The sequence below is a fragment of the Coloeus monedula genome (genome assembly GCF_965178545.1).
Source record: "Coloeus monedula genome assembly, chromosome: 9".
Classification (NCBI taxonomy): domain Eukaryota; kingdom Metazoa; phylum Chordata; class Aves; order Passeriformes; family Corvidae; genus Coloeus; species Coloeus monedula.
Genome location: NC_138789.1, coordinates 7,151,871 through 7,168,487, shown reverse-complemented (window position 1 = coordinate 7,168,487; position 16,617 = coordinate 7,151,871). Strand labels below are relative to the sequence as shown.

Below are 16,617 nucleotides of genomic sequence, written 5' to 3'. Positions count from 1 at the left end.
CGCCGGCACCGCCCCCTCCCCGGCCACGTGACCGAAGGGCACGTGACGGCCCTCAGGCGGCGGCGGTCGTGATGGCGACCTACGTGAGCGAGCTGGAGGCGGCCAAGAAGAGCCTCAGTGAGGCGCTGGGCGAGAACGTGAAGCAGTGAGTGCCCTCAGGGAGCGGGGGATGCGGGCCTGGGCCGTCCCGCCCGGTTGGATCGGGGCTGTTGGCTGCGCGATCTGCCCGGCCCCTCTCGGCCTCCAGTTTGTGCTGTGTCTGTGCAAAACCTCTGCGCTGCTCCTGGGTGTGGGAACAGTGCTTTTCCTCCGGTGTCTGCACCGTTCCTAGAGGTGCTCAAGGAAAGACTGGGTGCAGCACTCAGTGCCGTGGTCTGGTTGACACGGTGGTGTTGGTAGGTTGGTCTCAATGATCTCGGAGGTCTTTTCCAACCGAATTGATTCTGTGATTCCCTGCTCTTCCCTAGGTACTGGGCCAACCTGAAGCTCTGGTTCAAGCAGAAGATCAGTAAGGAGGAGTTTGACCTGGAAGCGCGCAGGCTTCTCACGCAAGACAATGGTAAAAAAACCACCTTGTGTATCATTTCCCTGCCTTGCCCTGCCAGGCGTGGGAAGCTCCTCCCGGCTCCACGGTGCTTCCCGAAAGTGGAAAGTGCTGAGGGGGAAATAGGAGTTAAATAGGCAGCAATGGAGTTAAAATGGTGGGAGGTGCCCTGGCCTCCATAGGGAAGTCCCTTTGTAACTCGGGCACTGAGAGGCAATTTGGCCTTGTGTAAATGTGGTAAAAATTTAAAATATGCTGTTCCAGCAACCAAAAAGCCATTTTTTTAATATCACCGTGGAGACACAGTCCTTTCTGTATTTTGTGTTTGGTTGTGGCTAAAGTAGGGGAGGGAACCCTGAATTCACCTAGGTGAATTTGCTGCAGGCAGGTCCTTCCTGGCCTTTGGGAATGGCAGGTGGGAGTGCTGAAGGATGAGATTCCTTGATCCTTGCTTCTCTGTGTGTCTGCAAACACTGATGGGCGTTGCTGAGCTCATTGTGAGGACTCCTGGCTTCCATATTCATGATCTTTGTAGGGAAGGGCAGGGAGCATGTTGGTGCTCAGACTCCAAAGAGGATCCTGTAACCCTCTGATCCTGCTTATGAAGTTATTTTCACTTTCTCTAGTGCACGATTACTCTATGTTCCGGTAAACCTCTGCAAGGAAGTTCTGTTTTGTTAGAACCTGTTTGAGTTGACTTCATCTTTGTGGGGCTGATTCTCGTTTTGGTGGATTTTCTAGCAAAACCAAAAGCAGTGCAGTCTGGTGCCTGCATGGCAAGAGGAGACAGCTGCTCCTCCTCTTACTGGCTGAATACACAGAGACAAGTAGCTATAACACTTTGTGTATGTGTGTGTGTGTAACACTGAGAAGTGACCTAGTTGTTTTCCATGCTGTGTGTAGTGTCTTTTGTGTTGTTGTCATAATAGTAGATTCTGGGCCCAGTAGAAGTAAACTCTCAGAAAAACTTAAATTGAAAACTCTGCCTTTGTAACTGAGCAGCTGGGGAGAACCCAGCTGTGGGAAAGCTTAGGGAGCTGCTTTAGGATGGCTTTGAGGGGGTGTCTGTGGGCACTGATGTGCTGCTAATGAGCTCTCTCTCTCTCCACAGTCCACTCTCACAATGATTTCCTCCTGGCTATTCTCACCCGATGCCAGATCTTGGTTTCTGCCCCAGGTAAGTCCTGAGAAGCCTCATTAAACACGGGGTGTAACACTGTGCCACTTGTATGTTTGGGGTGTGTGTACACAGTACCCCAATTTTCTGAGTCTTAATATTCATGAGGTTTTTTCCACACAGGCAAAAAGGTAGCAAAATAGTGATTCAGCTGATTTCAGCAGAGATACTTCTATGACTAAGCTGTGTGTGCTTGGTTAGAGGCTGATGCTGGATTGCTGCCTGTGATAATCTGGTTTGATTTCTGGATTGGGTATCTGCTGTGAGTTGAAGGGTAAAGGCAGATGCAGCTTTCTCTTTGATCTGCTTTGCTTACCACTTTCTCCCTCCTCTGTACTTTGTTCCTTTCTCTGCTGGGGAGGTCATTTTGGAGAGCTGGGTATTCCTGACTGATCTTGATTTCAAGTACGTATCTGATAGAAAAGTGCTTACAGTGAGCCTTGGTTGAGCTATGACCAATTAACCCAATTGTCTGCAGATAACATTTTAACTTTGTGAGCATCTAGAGTAACATCTTAACTTTTTGAGTGTCTAGAATGGCTGTCCTCAGGGTTGCAGGGTGTGTTTTGTTTGGTCTTCAAAAGAGCTCTCAACGCAGAGCTGTGGTAGCAAGGGCAATTGAGGTGCAATTTGCGATACGGAACTGCTGTGTAGGAGGGGGGAGAAAATTGTTACAGCTCATATGGGACCTGAGAGATGAGTTTCTTGAGAGGACAGAATACCTGTTATGGAGGTGCCTGTTGTAGCTAGAGGAAGTAAAACCTGAAAAACTCATAGATGCCCGCAGGTTTTTCTGTTGGAGCTGGTCCTTAACTGTACCAGCTGTGCTGTTTAAATGTTAATCACCCCCACCTGCAAACTTGCTTTGTTTGCTCTTGATTGAACTTCAGAAACACCTTGTATGTCCCAGACTTGTTCCCTTTAGGGGTCTGGACTCATGTAAATCAGAAGGTTTATGTCTGAATCTGCTGCTCCTTGCTTTCGACTTAGATTAATTAATTACAGATGGATTATAAAAAGAAAGCACAAGAACAGTGATTCCCCTGATTATTACCTGGAGCAGCTGAGTCTAAATGAGGAGGGGGAAGGAGACAGTGTCTGTTCTCTGAGCTCAGCACTGAGCTGCTGTGAGTGTTGGGGTAGAGTTCATAGCTCAGAGGTCCTGCTTCTGAGAGGCAGTGATCAGGTTAGAGCCTCTTGCCATGTGACTGATGTTGGGGTTGTTTATTCCTGTATGTGCACTCTGGGCTTAGCTGTATTGAATGTCATTTGTCTCTTTAGCCAGTCTGTTTATGCCACTTAGTCATGGCAGCTCCTCTGCAGCTGTCTGGTCAGGGTTTGTCAGCAAGTTCTCCTAGGTGTCCCTTTTTCAAGGCTGTTTAGGAATGTGTTGAAGGTAGGAGCCCTAGAGGAGCAAGGTCCTGCTCCACAGGTGCCTTCCAAATGCTCATTATTTCCTGCCTGACCTTTAATTTCAAGTCCTTGGAGGAGATTTTCTCTTGTCCTGTTGCACCTGCTCTCTTCAGAGCCCTTGAAGAACCCTGGTTGTAGTGGTTCAGCAGGTCAGTGATAGCATGTAGTGGTGAGCCAGCTGGCCATGATCCTTCCCCAGTGCTGGTCACCTCCAGGGCTTTCAGGCAAGCTTTGGCTGGCTCTGTGTCCACAGGTTGCATAAGCCAGCTTGAAATAAGTCAGTTTAGTCATGGGTCTGTGGTCTTAAAGACATGGTTTGGTGCTGTGGAGCTAACAGTGTGTTCTGCTAGTCCCTTCTAGAGTCTCAGTTTTGCTGTCCACAGATGAGTGCAGAGTCTCCCAATGATTTGGGAGCTGATCTGTGCTGAGATACCTCTTTCTGGGCCACTGACTGGTAGATCTCACTATCAGCTGTGTGTGGTGTAGGGTTGTACATGCAAGCCCAGGAAAATGCAGTACAAGTAGAATACTAGCGTTAACATCTAGATTTCTTTTTCTTCCCCTAGGTGCCAGTCTGACACCTGCTAATTTTTTTTTGTGGTTTGTTTCTTTTTTTTTTTTTTCTCCATGTAAGAATGGAAAGCTAACAGGCTTTTGTCTCAGCTACTGTCTTTTGGGTAGAAGGTGTTTACTTCATGATTCATGGAAAGAAGTAACTTTAAAGAAGTGTTTTTGAGGCACTTGGCACGCAATCACAAGGGTTACTGATGCATGTACTTTCCACCTTCGTGTGAGAGATAAAGGGAAAGAACCATCCTTAAAATGCTATTTTGTATTAAAAAATAATCTTGTGGTCAGTGGTAAAATTGTACTTGATGTTGTATTGTATTGGAATAAGAACCCTTGGGGAAAGTATTTTTTAGGAGTGATTATAACATATGTTGAACCATGCAAACAAACCCATCTGATCCAAATTTTGCTGCCTCTTGAAGTAGTGGTTCCACCTGGGATTTAGGGAGCATTGGGTGAATGTGACCCATTTTGAGAATACTTTGCATTTCCTCCTCTCATCTGCTTAGGCTGTTGGTCACCCAAACTTCAAATCCCAGTTCCACAGCCTCTCTGGCATGGGACATTTAGGGCTTGGCAGTGGAGAGGGAGGGAGTTGTGTTGTTTATTCTGATGTGAAGGATGACCATTTGGGGTCAGCTCTCCTGGCTGTGGCCCCTCCCAAGTCCTTGTGCACTGCCAGGCTCCTCACTGGTGGGATGGGGTGAGGAGCAAAAAAGCCCTTGACTCTGTGTCAGGATTGCTCAGCAGGAATGAAAACATGCCTGTGTTACCAGCATTACTCTTAGCACAAATCCAAAACACAGTCCCATACAAGCCAGTATGGAAAATATTAACCGTCTTTCACCCCAAACCAGCACACTGGGATTTTTTCTTCCCCAAAAAAATCCATCAAGAGGAGCTCTGGTTTAAATCCTTTCTTAACCTTGCATGGACTTGCTCACTAAGCTTACCTTGTTTGTTGGACAGTTGCAAGTACTCAGGTTAGCAGGGTTTCTTCAGTTAATGTGTGTCTTGCTTCAACTGTTATCGCCTTTCTTAGCTAAATGTTAACAATAAAACTGAGACAATTGCAAACACTTGAGTTAGTGATGTAAGGATTTAATTTATTTAGTAGTAGTCTGGAGGCAATTAAAAGATGGTTCAGTGAATTAGAACTCATGTGGAATAACAGGAGCATTTTATTTTGTCAGGTTTGTCCGCAGGCTTTGCTTAGAGGGCTTTCAGCCGTGAGATGAGCTCAGTTGCTTGTGTTTGCTTCTCTCCAGAGTGTTGAGAAGGGACGAAAAGTAAGAAAATGAGAGTGTGAGCAGAATATCAGCCAAATAGCAGCAGAATACCTGACCAAAACCCTTGTTCCTACAGGAAGATTAAAACAAACAACCCCCCCAACTGAAGATCAAGTAAACAGGAGTGGAAAATGTGTGTTTTCTCTGCCTCTCTGCTTCCTTCCGTGGTGACTTTCTCTGTGTCTTTGTCCTTTCCTCATGTAGCATGTCAGGAAAACCTGACAGGCTCTGTCTGGACTGGCTGGTGCCATCATGATGGTGCCATGCAGACGTGGCAGTTCTTAGAAAAATGTTTTTTATCTGTTGCTGATCTTGGAAGGCAGAGCAGCAGCCATTGCTGTGGCTTGTTGAGGTCTGATTCCGTTGCTAGCAAGATTAAATAAAAGCCGCTGACATCTTCCACACCTGAGCCAACCCAGCCTTGTCATTTGTAGCCAGGAAGACAAGTACTGGTTTTCTTAGAATGCTAGAGGGAAATTTTGCTTTCTTCATCTAGTGCATCAGGCTTGTTAATATGAAAACCTGGAAAAGGAACCAAAAATTCTGCTATGGGTTCATTATAGTGGAGAATAGGAGATTGTATCTTATCTTTTCCTTGTTTTAAACTGAGTCTGGCTAAGTTCTTGTTAAATGTGCACATTGAGATTCAATTAAGTTGCATCTTTCAGATCTGCTGTCAAAGCCTAAAAATTTAATTGCTATTTAATTTAAAAGCTACTGCATTATTTTTTTAAAAAAGGTATTTTGAAAATTCAGACTTGGCTGTAACATTGTATCTGTAGTACATTGTCAGAGAAAAGAGTGTTTGCAATTTCCATCTCCATCCACTGCACTTTCTCTGGTCACACAGCTGAGGGTACTGTCACAAGTGGAGCTGTGTGAGACTTCTGGCAAGGAAGAAGGGCCTGGAGTGTGGTGACATTGGGAGCTAGAGGTGTGCTTGTATTGAGAGCTCTGGAATAGCACAGGTCATTTCTGTGTCTGTCAGTGCACCTAATCTCCCCTGACTAGAAGGGGTCTGACCTGCTATGGAGGAGAGGAGGAGGAAGAATAAGACCTGTAAAAACTGAAATATCTGAGAGAAGTAGCATTGTTTTGATGATCCTGGGATCCTGATGAAGGGCAAGTGGGGTCTTTGATGTGGTGTTCCACAGTGGTTTCCTATGTCCCATTATTAGGGCCTCTCCTGTGATGTATTGATGAGTAGTGACACCAGCCTTATGAGTTTCGGGGAGGTTTTTTATTATCTTTTAATTTCTTAAACTGACCAGTGGATTTTGACAACAGGGTTTGTAGGCTATGGGTTTCCACCTTTCTAATATGACGTAGCTAAACTTCATGGTTAACTTTTTTTTATGTAGGAAGAATGTGCCATCTCTGTGTGTGTAGGTTGTTTCTAATACCTTTTTAGCAGCTGATCATTCAAAAACTTCACCTGAATCCTCTAGTTTAGCCTGTTCCTTACAGTCATGTATTAGAATTTTTTTTTCCATGGCAGAGAACACTCTGCTTGTGCTCCAGCTCTGAGTGTGGGAAGCTGCCCATAGCCAAGGTCTTTTTGCCAGCTTCATTCCTTACAAACAGGGCTGTGGTATAACTGTATTTATGAATTCCTAACTACAGCAAATTAAACATAGTTAATTCTTGATTACAGCAAATTAACCATAGCTGGGACAGCCAGAGATCAACAGATTGGTGTGAAGCTGGTGAGAACTGTGGCAGCCTGTTGGGAGCAGGAGAGGACCACAACTGGGTGTTGGTCAGTGCTCAGTGAGTGTGCCTGAGGATAGCCAGGTTGTGGGTGGTGAGATGTGGAAAGGCTGCTGTCACTTCTTGTCCCTGTCTAGAGGAAATGGCAAATTCTGGCTGAGGTGTGGCCAGGGAATGTCTAAAACATTGCTGTCAGAATTGCCTGGCAGCAGAGCTTCAGCCTCTGCTTTGAAGGCAGCTGAAGTCCCTTCAAAGCTGAGCTGTCCAAGCTCCCTGGAAGTGGGCAGGGACCCAGCTCAGGGCATGCTCTGCTCCAAAGGAAAAGGATGCTCACTTGCAGTGCAAAACCAGGGAAGGAGGGTACTGGAGGCACAAAGCAGAGGCTGCCTCTGTAGCCACGAGAGGGCTGTCCAGTCTCTGAGTTGCACTTGTTCCCTGTCAGCGAGTGCACACACATCCAATGCAGTGTTCCTGAAGGAATTAATTGCTCAGAGATGCCGTAAACCTGTCAGCAGGAAATTTGCTAGGCTGTACTTTCCAAGTGCTGTGTGATTATCAGGATGTGGTTTGGCCTACTGTAGGTATAGCTGTCAGACAGCATTCAGTGGACTTTTGAGCTGATGATGTGACCAAATATATTTATTTATTGGTACTAAACAGTAACCTCTCTTTCAGCTGGTCACTCACTGGTCACATTAGTGTCATCCTGCTCCTGGGCTCAGTGGCCTCTGCAGTTTTTCTCCCCTCTCCTTCTCTTAAGTGTAACAGAACAATCAGCTGTGGTGTTCAATAAGGATCCATGACAAAGCTTGCTGAAGGAGAAGGAGGACTGGGGAGTCAGACTGCTTAATCCAGATGGTTTAACATTTGACCTGATCCAGTGTTGGAACCCTGGGTTTAGAGAATTTAGGTTTTTGGGATATAATTATATATAAGTGTAACATTATGGAGGATTTTGGGTGTGGATTTATGTCTTCTTCTTTCTCCTTCTTCACAAATCTGAATCCTCTATCATTGGGTCAAAAGTTCTGCATTGCGGGCATGAAAAGTTGGTAATTGGATTGTAAGTAAAAACATATTACTTAGCATGTCATAATTGGTTAATTTAGACTTTAAAAAGCTTGGAAAGTTAAAATTCACAGCCATTTTCCACCCTGACAACCTTGGAGGCACACTGTGCAGCTGTGCTAAAGATAAGATATAATAAATAACTAAGTCCGAACAAGAATTCTGGCGTCTCCTGCGTTGTAATCCAAACTCTGAGTAAAAGAACTTGAAAATACAGAAACAGAGAAAATTAATAATCCAGGAGTTGGTGGGAGGAGAATCCACCTCCAGGCAAGCTCTCTGCAAATGACTTTTTCCTTCCTTTTGGCTTTCATGACAGGCTGTGCTTATCTCTCTCCTTTCACTATGGGTTTTGTTTGGACAGAAATTGTTACATAAGTCATGGGTGATGAGTGAGTCAAACTAGCAAGGGGCTGACAAAGGAAGAGAAGGGCTACCAAAAGTGTTCTGCCCTCGGAAGACCCTTCTTTGGGCTGTGGCTGTTGATTTTGGATTAAGGCTTAGCAGGTGGCCAAATGTTAAGGCTTTCATCCTGACCCTAAATCAGCAACACAGAGTTACTTTTTTGGTTTTGTTTTATTTTTGCTTTTCCATTTGTAGAAGGTGCTGGATCTCTGCCATGGCCAGGTGGCTCTGCAACTAAACCTGGAAAACCCAAAGGGAAGAAAAAGATTTCTTCAGTTCGCCAAAAGTTTGATGTAAGTGTGTCTGTGGTTCTCGTTACACATCTGCCAGATTCTTAAAGCAAGTGATTTCCTATTTATTCAGGCAGTCAGACAGAATTCTGTGATTACCTCTGCAACCCAAAGTGTTAGAAGCAAGATATTCCTTGGGTGTAATGTTTTTAGAAGGTCCAGTTGTTCCAGAGCTGAAGATGCCTTTCAAAGGTGCTGTCTTCTGTTAGATGGCATAGAAATGTGCAAGATCCAGTTCACTTTGCAGCAAAGGCTCTGTACCTTCACCCAGCACTGTCACACCCCTGTTCTGCAGTTGTTTCTGTGCTGCCAGACCAGTGTGGAAGGGCCTGGTGTGACAGAGATTTGGGATGAGGCATTCTCTTCAACAAGCAGGGTTTGATAAGGTGCATAGAGCCCTTCTAGGGACTATGATTAGGCACAGTGTGTGTGTGCACTTGATACCAGTGTTCCAGAGGGATGCTCCAGCTGAAAGCTCCTTGTATTTAGAAATTGTTGAAATACTTTGCAGTGCTCACAGCTGCAACCTGAATTGTGATGTTCTGAATTCAGTCTGTGTTGCCTTGTCTGTCTTAAAACTTCACTGTAACTCTTCAGCAGCAAGTAGCTGAGAGTTCGAGAAGCAAGCTGTGGTGTAGTGGAAGGCTTAGAATTTGATTTGCTCAATGCCCCTACAATACACCAGATTTCTAGTGTGTGTTTATACATGTGTTCAGGAATGCTTGGCAGTAAGCACTGTAGGAAGTGCATGTTATGATTAATGGGCTAGTGGAATTCCTGAGTAGTGTGAACTTGGAAGTGCCTTGGGATTTCGTAATGTTTCCCTCACTGGTCAGAGTAACACTGTGAATGACCACAGGTCCATTCCAGTTGGCCTCTGCTCTCCCAAACCACATTCCTCTTGAAAGTTGCTTACGTTTTGAAGGTCTTTTTTTCCAGGCATGTGACTTTCCTGTAATGAAAGCATAAGTCTTTAGAATTATGGGGAGGGAAACCTGCTTTCACATCAGTAGTGGATGGATTGGTTTTTCACTCTTGAGTTTGATGCCACACTGTCCTTTGACTAAAGCAGCCCCCCTTTCTCCCTGGAAACTACGATGTGAGAAATCCACGCTGCTGCATGTTCATTGTTCATATTTATAGTCTGTGTTTGTCCTCGTGCCCCATAAGAGCCTTGCAGCAATCTCCATTCCAGAGCCGTGGGAGAGTTGTTGGGAGTATGATGAGTCTTGTTCCCTTGTGGGTTAGAGCTGGGCCAAGCACATATCTGGGCTCAAGGATCAGTAATTTACATTTGCTTTGTTACCCCCCTTTATTTGGGGACTGAGGAGCCACCACAAGCACTGAGAGCTTGAGACATAGTGCAGCAAAGGATTTGTGCTGGAATACATGCGGCCTGGGAAATGCCACCTTCTGGTATGAATTCCTGTTCTGTGATGAGTTTTTTCCCTAAATAACCAAGTCAGTTCTGAAAAATAGTCATAATCCATCTCAGAATTAGTGGCTGCTCAGTAACACAGCTCTGCTAGAGTAGTGAAAGTGCACAGGGAGACTGGAGTATGAAATTAGGGCTGGAATTGGTCTAAGTTTAAAGCATTAGAGAGGTGTAAGAATCAATCACACAAGTTTAGAATCATGGGTTTTAGTCTAGAGGGGAACTGTACAGAGAGTAAGTAAATATACACCCTTCTGTACCAGAAATTATTAAATAGATGAGAGCTCTTCAGCATGGAAGGAGGTGTCTGAGAGATGTAGAAGTCCAGTCACTGGCCTGGGTAATGTGAAAGGAGATAAAAAGGACAATGGCTGACCATATTTGGGACTCACAGGAGAATCAAACAAATCTAGCAGGTGGGGAGGTACAGAGCAGACCAGAGCAGGTGACTCTTCATGTGGTGTATAGAATTTCTGGCTGCAGTGTGTTGTGGATACCCAACGTTCAGGTGGTTTGGGGTGCTGCTGGACAAGTTCACTGAAAGCATACCAACACTGACAGCAATTTCTTCAGCTGCAAGTCACTGGGGGTTGGGAGAGTATCCTGGGGAGGATTTTTTATGTTTTTATAGGTGTATGCTTTCTGCTTGGAGAAGGGATGTCCCCTTGATGAACCAAAGGGTCTGAATGAATATTACCTTATGTTTTAATGTTGTGTTCATGACAGCACCGGTTCCAGCCTCAGAATCCACTGTCGGGAGCCCAGCAGTTTGTGGCAAAGGATCCTCAGGAAGATGATGATTTGAAGCTGTGTTCTCACACCATGATGCTGCCAACACGTGGCCAGCTGGAAGGAAGGATGATTGTAACTGCATATGAGCATGGGCTGGACAATGTCACTGAGGAGGCAGTGACAGCTGTTGTTTACGCTGTGGAGGTGAGGCTGGGCTGGGTGGCAGCAGTGGTCTCATGACACCAGCAGCAAAAGGCTCTGTGTGCAAGTCTGAGGTGTTGTCCCTCAGCATGGGGAGGAAACCTGCTGCTCTGATTGTTCTCCAGTTGCCCTTTTGCCCCAGAGTAATGTGAGAATCGAGAGGCTTCCAGGTTTGTAGTGCCCTAGATGTAAAGTCTTGGACTTCTGCCTGCAAGTGTTAATTGTAAAGTACCTGCACAATACCCCAGGCATGCTTAAGTAGCTGTTGTGGAAAATACTGTTCCTGTCACTTAAAAGCAGGGACAGAATGGGAATGCCAGTTTGACCAGTTCTATGAAAAGCAACCTGTTAAAGGCACAGTGTCTGGTCTGGCCGTGAAGCAACAGGATCAGGTGATATCTGCAGGTGAAGCCCTGGTTTGGCTTTGGCCATTGGTGGTGCCTCACTTTACACATCCCAGGAATGACACAGTCACTGCTTGGGGCATTGATGTGTGGATGGCTTTCTGCACTCAGGAGTGGAGGCCAACCTGAATTCCCCATCTGGGAGTGAGGCCAAATTTAGAAGTTGTCTGCTTGGTTTTTTCATATGATTCCTTCCCCATCGCTTTTCAGGCAAATGAAAAAGATGAGTGAGTGGCTTTTCACTGTCATTTCAGGGCCTGTATTTCAGTTCAAGTGTAACATCTAATGTCAGTTACGAAATCTTAACCTTAATCAGAGGTTGGGAATTTCCTAGCATTGAAGACACCCCTTTGACATTTGAAGCAGGACATCACATACTAAAGTATAGTTGCCAGGCTGATGGTTACAGTACTCACAAAGTGCCATGTTCTCTGTATCCATCTGCTGGATAATGAAAACATCCTGTAGCTTGTCCAGATACTGGTTCCCTTCCATCTTTAGGTCCTTGTGGTCATAGCAGCACTGCTTCTGTCTTGCCAGTTGGTAAGGCCCTTCTCCTAGCCATGAGTGTCCTACACATCACCACACGTCCTAAGATTTGGGTTTTTTTGCAGAACCATCTTAAGGACATTCTGACCTCTGTGATATCCAGGAGGAAAGCCTATCGTCTGAGGGATGGCCATTTCAAGTATGCCTTTGGAAGCAATGTCAACCCTCAGCCATATCTGAAGAACAGTGTTGTTGCTTATAACAATTTAATTGAGTGGTAAGGAGCTCTCAGCACACTGATAATGTAAATGGATTTTGCTAGTCTTGGAATAACTCCATGGTTCAGTTTCTTCTTTTATTATTTTGCTTTCACACACTAGGAAGGCATTGGTATGGAGGATTGTACAGCTAAACGGGGAGTGAGAATATGGGGATTTCGCAGCACTGGACTGTAGGACAGTATTAGACCTCTGTTCCTTACCTCTGCTTGTCCATTAGTTTATTACTGCTTTTTGTAAACTTCAGTAACACAGGAATTCTCTGCCTTTAGGCCTGGCTGTTGTACCATAGGATTGAAATGTCAGTGAGGACCTGCAGGACACTTCCATCCTGTTATTTCTTGCATCCAAATGTGTTTATGGTTCCTTGGCACATATTTCCAGTTAGCAGAGCTTCAAGGTCCTCTTGTTTGGAGCCTCAGTGTCAAAGAGTTTGTGCAGTGCATCTGGCTGCATGTGTGTATGAGAAGGCAGTTTTGTTTGTCTGTGGCAGCTTCTAGCAGTTGACAGGAGGTCGTGGGTGTTTTAAGATTTGATTATAGCACTACAAACAACTCTGCCTAATAGCCAGTGTTGCAGTTTAATGTTGTGTGTGCCTTAATTTTTATGCTGGATAGAAACTATTGGCTGCAAGGAACAGAAGTTGCACAGCCGAGACCATTTAAGCAGTGCTGAGGCATGTTGAGGATCTGTCCGCACTCTTTTTATTAAACTGGAATTTTAAAGAAATGGGCCACATGAGCTGGTGCAGAAAAGCAGGGCCCCTGCTGTGTGACTGCCACAGCTGGTGCTGTTTTTGTGACTGGGATGTCTTCCTCCCTGCTCTGCCCCCAGCCCCCAGAGCAGCGCGACACCTTCAGCAGGTCAGAGCCTGGCCCCCCCGCCCGCTCCTGATGACGCTGAGCAGCAGGCAGCCCTGCTCCTGGCCTGCTCTGGGGACACTCTGCCAGCATCGCTGCCTCCAGTCAACATGTATGACCTCTTTGAAGCATTGCAGGTAAGCTGGTCGTGTCACACCTTCGTGTCACAGGCAGCGTTGTCCTGGGTGCCAGCTGCCTGTCTTAGACGTGGTTTACATGCATGGAGGGGGATTTGTTTTCTCCTCCTGCAGTCTCTTTCCTTCTTTGCCTGTCAGATTCTTTGGCTTTGATTTGTTCCCAGTGTTAACTCATGGTTTAATGCCTGTTCTGCTCCCTTTGGTCACAGAGCTGACGAGGAAATCCCTGTCTCACAGCTGTGCAAGAAGGGTGAACTCTTCCTCTGCAGCAAGACTGCAGTGATTATGTCAGAACTGAGCTAGACAGGTTTTGACAGTGCTGCAGCAAAATAACTTACCTGGCATGTCCCTTGTTACTTCTCATGTTCCACCTGGGTACTTAGGGGAATACTTGGTCCTGGCATGCAGACCACTGCAGTGGATTAACTATGATCACCCCAACCCTGGGGAGGCATTTAAAGTCAGCTGGGTGAATTTTCATTGGAGATGTATGGCTGTGGTTCCCTCCCTCTCACGCAGCTGTGGGGACATTGCCTACTTTGAATATCTAAAATTAGCTGTGAGAAATTCCCCCTTGATGATCTCTGCTTTTGTGAACAGGCCTTGGGATTTTGTTTCACAGCTGTGGATACAGACCACAGAGCTGTAATCAAACAGTCATCTCGTGTTTAGTCAGAATTGTTGTTTCTAAGGTTTTGATGACCAATTATTGATTACCACCCCAAGAGCAAAATGACTCTTTCCTTACCATGCCACTCCCTTAGAAAGTGGTGTAAGTTGGCTGGTGTGGCAGTGCTGGCAGGAGCAGCTCTCCCTGTGAAACAGCCTTTATTCCCACTCTGCAGGTCTGGCACCCAGAGCATCCTGGAGTAGAGGGAGGTTATTCCCTGGGCAACGTGGGGAAATGTCTATGGAAACGTGCAACTTGTTTTCTGACATGCATTTCCAGGTGCACAAAGAAGTTATCCCTGCACACACAGTCTATGCTCTAAACATTGAGAGGATTGTCATGAAACTCTGGCATCCGAACCACGAGGAGCTACAGCAGGACAAGATCCATCGGCAGCGCCTGGCAACAAAGGAGGGCCTCCTGCTCTGCTAGAGCTGGGCCAGCCTTCAGGTGGCTCCAGCCTGTTCCTGGGACTTGTCATTCGGATGCTCCTTACAAACCTGTGTCAGGATCTCCAGGATGATGTAATTTATGAGTCAGCTTTTCCTATGGAAATGTGACTGAGTTGTGGGACACTTCCTCTGCCTCCCCAGAGTCATGTGCCATGGAGTACTTACAGCAATGCCACTGAATTGGAAAAGAGAAACAGGACACATTTGCAAGGACTGTTTTTAGGAAAAATAAATGTGAGAGTGGAAAGAGGTTTTTTTAAATAAGGTGTGCTTTTGTCTTCTTTTGTGAGCATGGAGAATCTGCCTCCTTGCCCTCCCCTCTCAGGTAGTTTCCCTCCTGAGCTCAGACTTCAGAGGCCTTGTCCAGCTTCTGTTGTGGCTGGTGGGATCCTTTTCATTAATTGGTTATGGGGTGGCCTCTTGTGAAAATGAGCGAATTCTGTAAGCTGACCTGAATTGTTCCTCTTTTGCCAGGGGAACTTCTGATTAGAAACTGAGAGAAAACAAGGCAAAAAGGGAATTGTCTTGGTGTTGGAGACTCCTTGGATTTGCAGCATGAACAAATCTCTCCTCCTTGTAAAAAATATGCAGTCTTGTATTACTTCATTATAAAATTATGCAGGCACACCTCTCCACATGAGAGATGTGCAGATCGCTGTTTAAAAGGAGAAATTCCACTTGCTGGGTTTCAGGTGCTCTGCTGTATTCCTGAGTCAGCTGTGGGAACAAGCTTATTATAACATGAGAATTCCATTAAAGTGTCTTAATTACTAGGTGACCTGGTTTTGACCTCACACATGGAGGTACCTGCTGTAGTATGACTCACTTACTGTGCCTCCAGATTAGTGGAACTGAAACTGCTTGTTGGGGTTTTAGGAGTTCTTCTGTTTTCTTTTTCTCTTAAAGAATTTTCCCCATACATGTTGCCAGGGGGACAAATTACTGGGTGCTTAAGAAAAACAAAAGACCTGGCCACTGAGGGAGGGGTCCAAAAGCTACTCATTGTCACCTGGGCTTGTGGGCTGTTAGTTCTCAGCATTTTGGACAGAGAGAGAGGCTGGAAGGAATTTGTCGGCACTGCAGGCTGCTGTTTTTCAGCTGCCTTCCTTCTACCAGAGAAACCCCGGGATTCCCAAGCCCGCCTTCCCCTGCCCTGCTGGGGGCCGGGCTGCAGCTGCCCTGCTCCCGCCGCTGTTTCGAGCCTTCGCTGCTCTGTAGCCCCGCACTCCCTGCCTGCCAAGACCTCCGGGGTTCCCGCCGCAGCTCCGGAGTTCGATACCTCTCATCTGCCACCTGGGATTTGTGCTCGTCCCTGCCATTCCAGCCTGCTGTTCCCGAGGGTCCGGCCAGACACCGGGATTGGCTGCCCAGGGGTTTGTGAAGCTTTTTTGTTCCATCCCTCCCCTGGGATCCCAGGGCACCGGTGCCGCGTGCTCCCCGAGCTCGCTCCGGAGCGCCCCCTGCAGCCGCGGGGGAACCATCGCACCTGCCCTGCTCACCGGGAGCCGCCAGCGCCCCTGCCGGCTGCGAGCGGAACTGCACCCGAGGGGAAAGGGCCCGACAGCCGAGAAGGCTGGCACTGGGTTTGTGATTGCTTGCTGTTACTGCCAGAGTTATTGCTGTTTGTTTGCCTTGTTATACACATATAGATATATAATAGTAAAGAACTGTTATTCCTGTTCCTCATATCTTTGCCTGAAAGCCCCTTAATTTCAAAATTACAATAATTCGGAGGGAAGGGGGTTGCTTTTTTTTTTTTTTCATTTCAAGGGAGACTCCTGCCTTCCTTGGCAGACACCTGTCTTTCAAACCAAGACACAGCTTCTCAGGGAGAATGTGAAAGGGGAAGCTCATGGTTCCAGTCCATTCTGGTTTTCCTATTTGGAATGTATTTGGATAGGAGACTTGTCATATTTCTTGTGAAATTTTCTTCTAAGTTTTCTTCTCTGCTGTACCCCCAGGACTGAAGAGGGTGCAGACCTGCGATGTTTCTTCCCAGTTACTGTTCTTGTAACTTCCTTTCCTGACCCTCATGACTGTTCATGTTGGACCAGCGTTGTAATAAAGGGCTGTGCAGCTGTCATTGTGTTCCCGGCTTTCCTGCATCCCCTTTGGGATGTGTTGTGGAGTTAGGGAGGGCAAGAGGCAGTGTCTGGGCAGGTCTTGGTGGCTCTCTTCATGAGAAGATCACTTTAGGATTATGAAGAAACTGGGAAAGGCAACAACAGAGAACTGCAGGAGGGCCTAGCAGGATGGGAGCAGTTGCAGGTAGGTCTGGCAGTGTGTGGTTAAGAGGGGAGTGGGAGAGAAAAGATGGATGATTTCTTTTGGTGCTGTTCTTTCGACTGCTTTGTTTTTCTGTATTTAAGCTGGTCAGAGAGGGCCTGAGCTTAAAAGTTGACCTCAGTGGCTTTTAAAAGTTTTTTTAAAAAAAACTTTAAAAAGTTTTTAAAGGCAGTATTTAACCTTAGTAACTGTATGGTGGTGACATCA

The 16,617-nt window shown here is 46.2% G+C and overlaps 1 protein-coding gene across 1 annotated transcript; it reads left to right on the top strand.

Moving 5' to 3' along the window:
* The first annotated feature begins 37 nt into the window (after positions 1-37).
* On the top strand, positions 38-14,777 carry TADA1 (transcriptional adaptor 1). Its single transcript, XM_082287170.1, has 8 exons — positions 38-145; positions 468-559; positions 1,656-1,721; positions 8,372-8,469; positions 10,628-10,837; positions 11,853-12,004; positions 12,840-13,002; positions 13,952-14,777. The coding sequence occupies exons 1-8, from the start codon at positions 72-74 to the stop codon at positions 14,102-14,104; spliced, it is 1,008 nt and encodes a 335-aa protein (XP_082143296.1). The 5' UTR covers positions 38-71; the 3' UTR covers positions 14,105-14,777.
* The last annotated feature ends 1,840 nt before the right edge of the window (positions 14,778-16,617 follow it).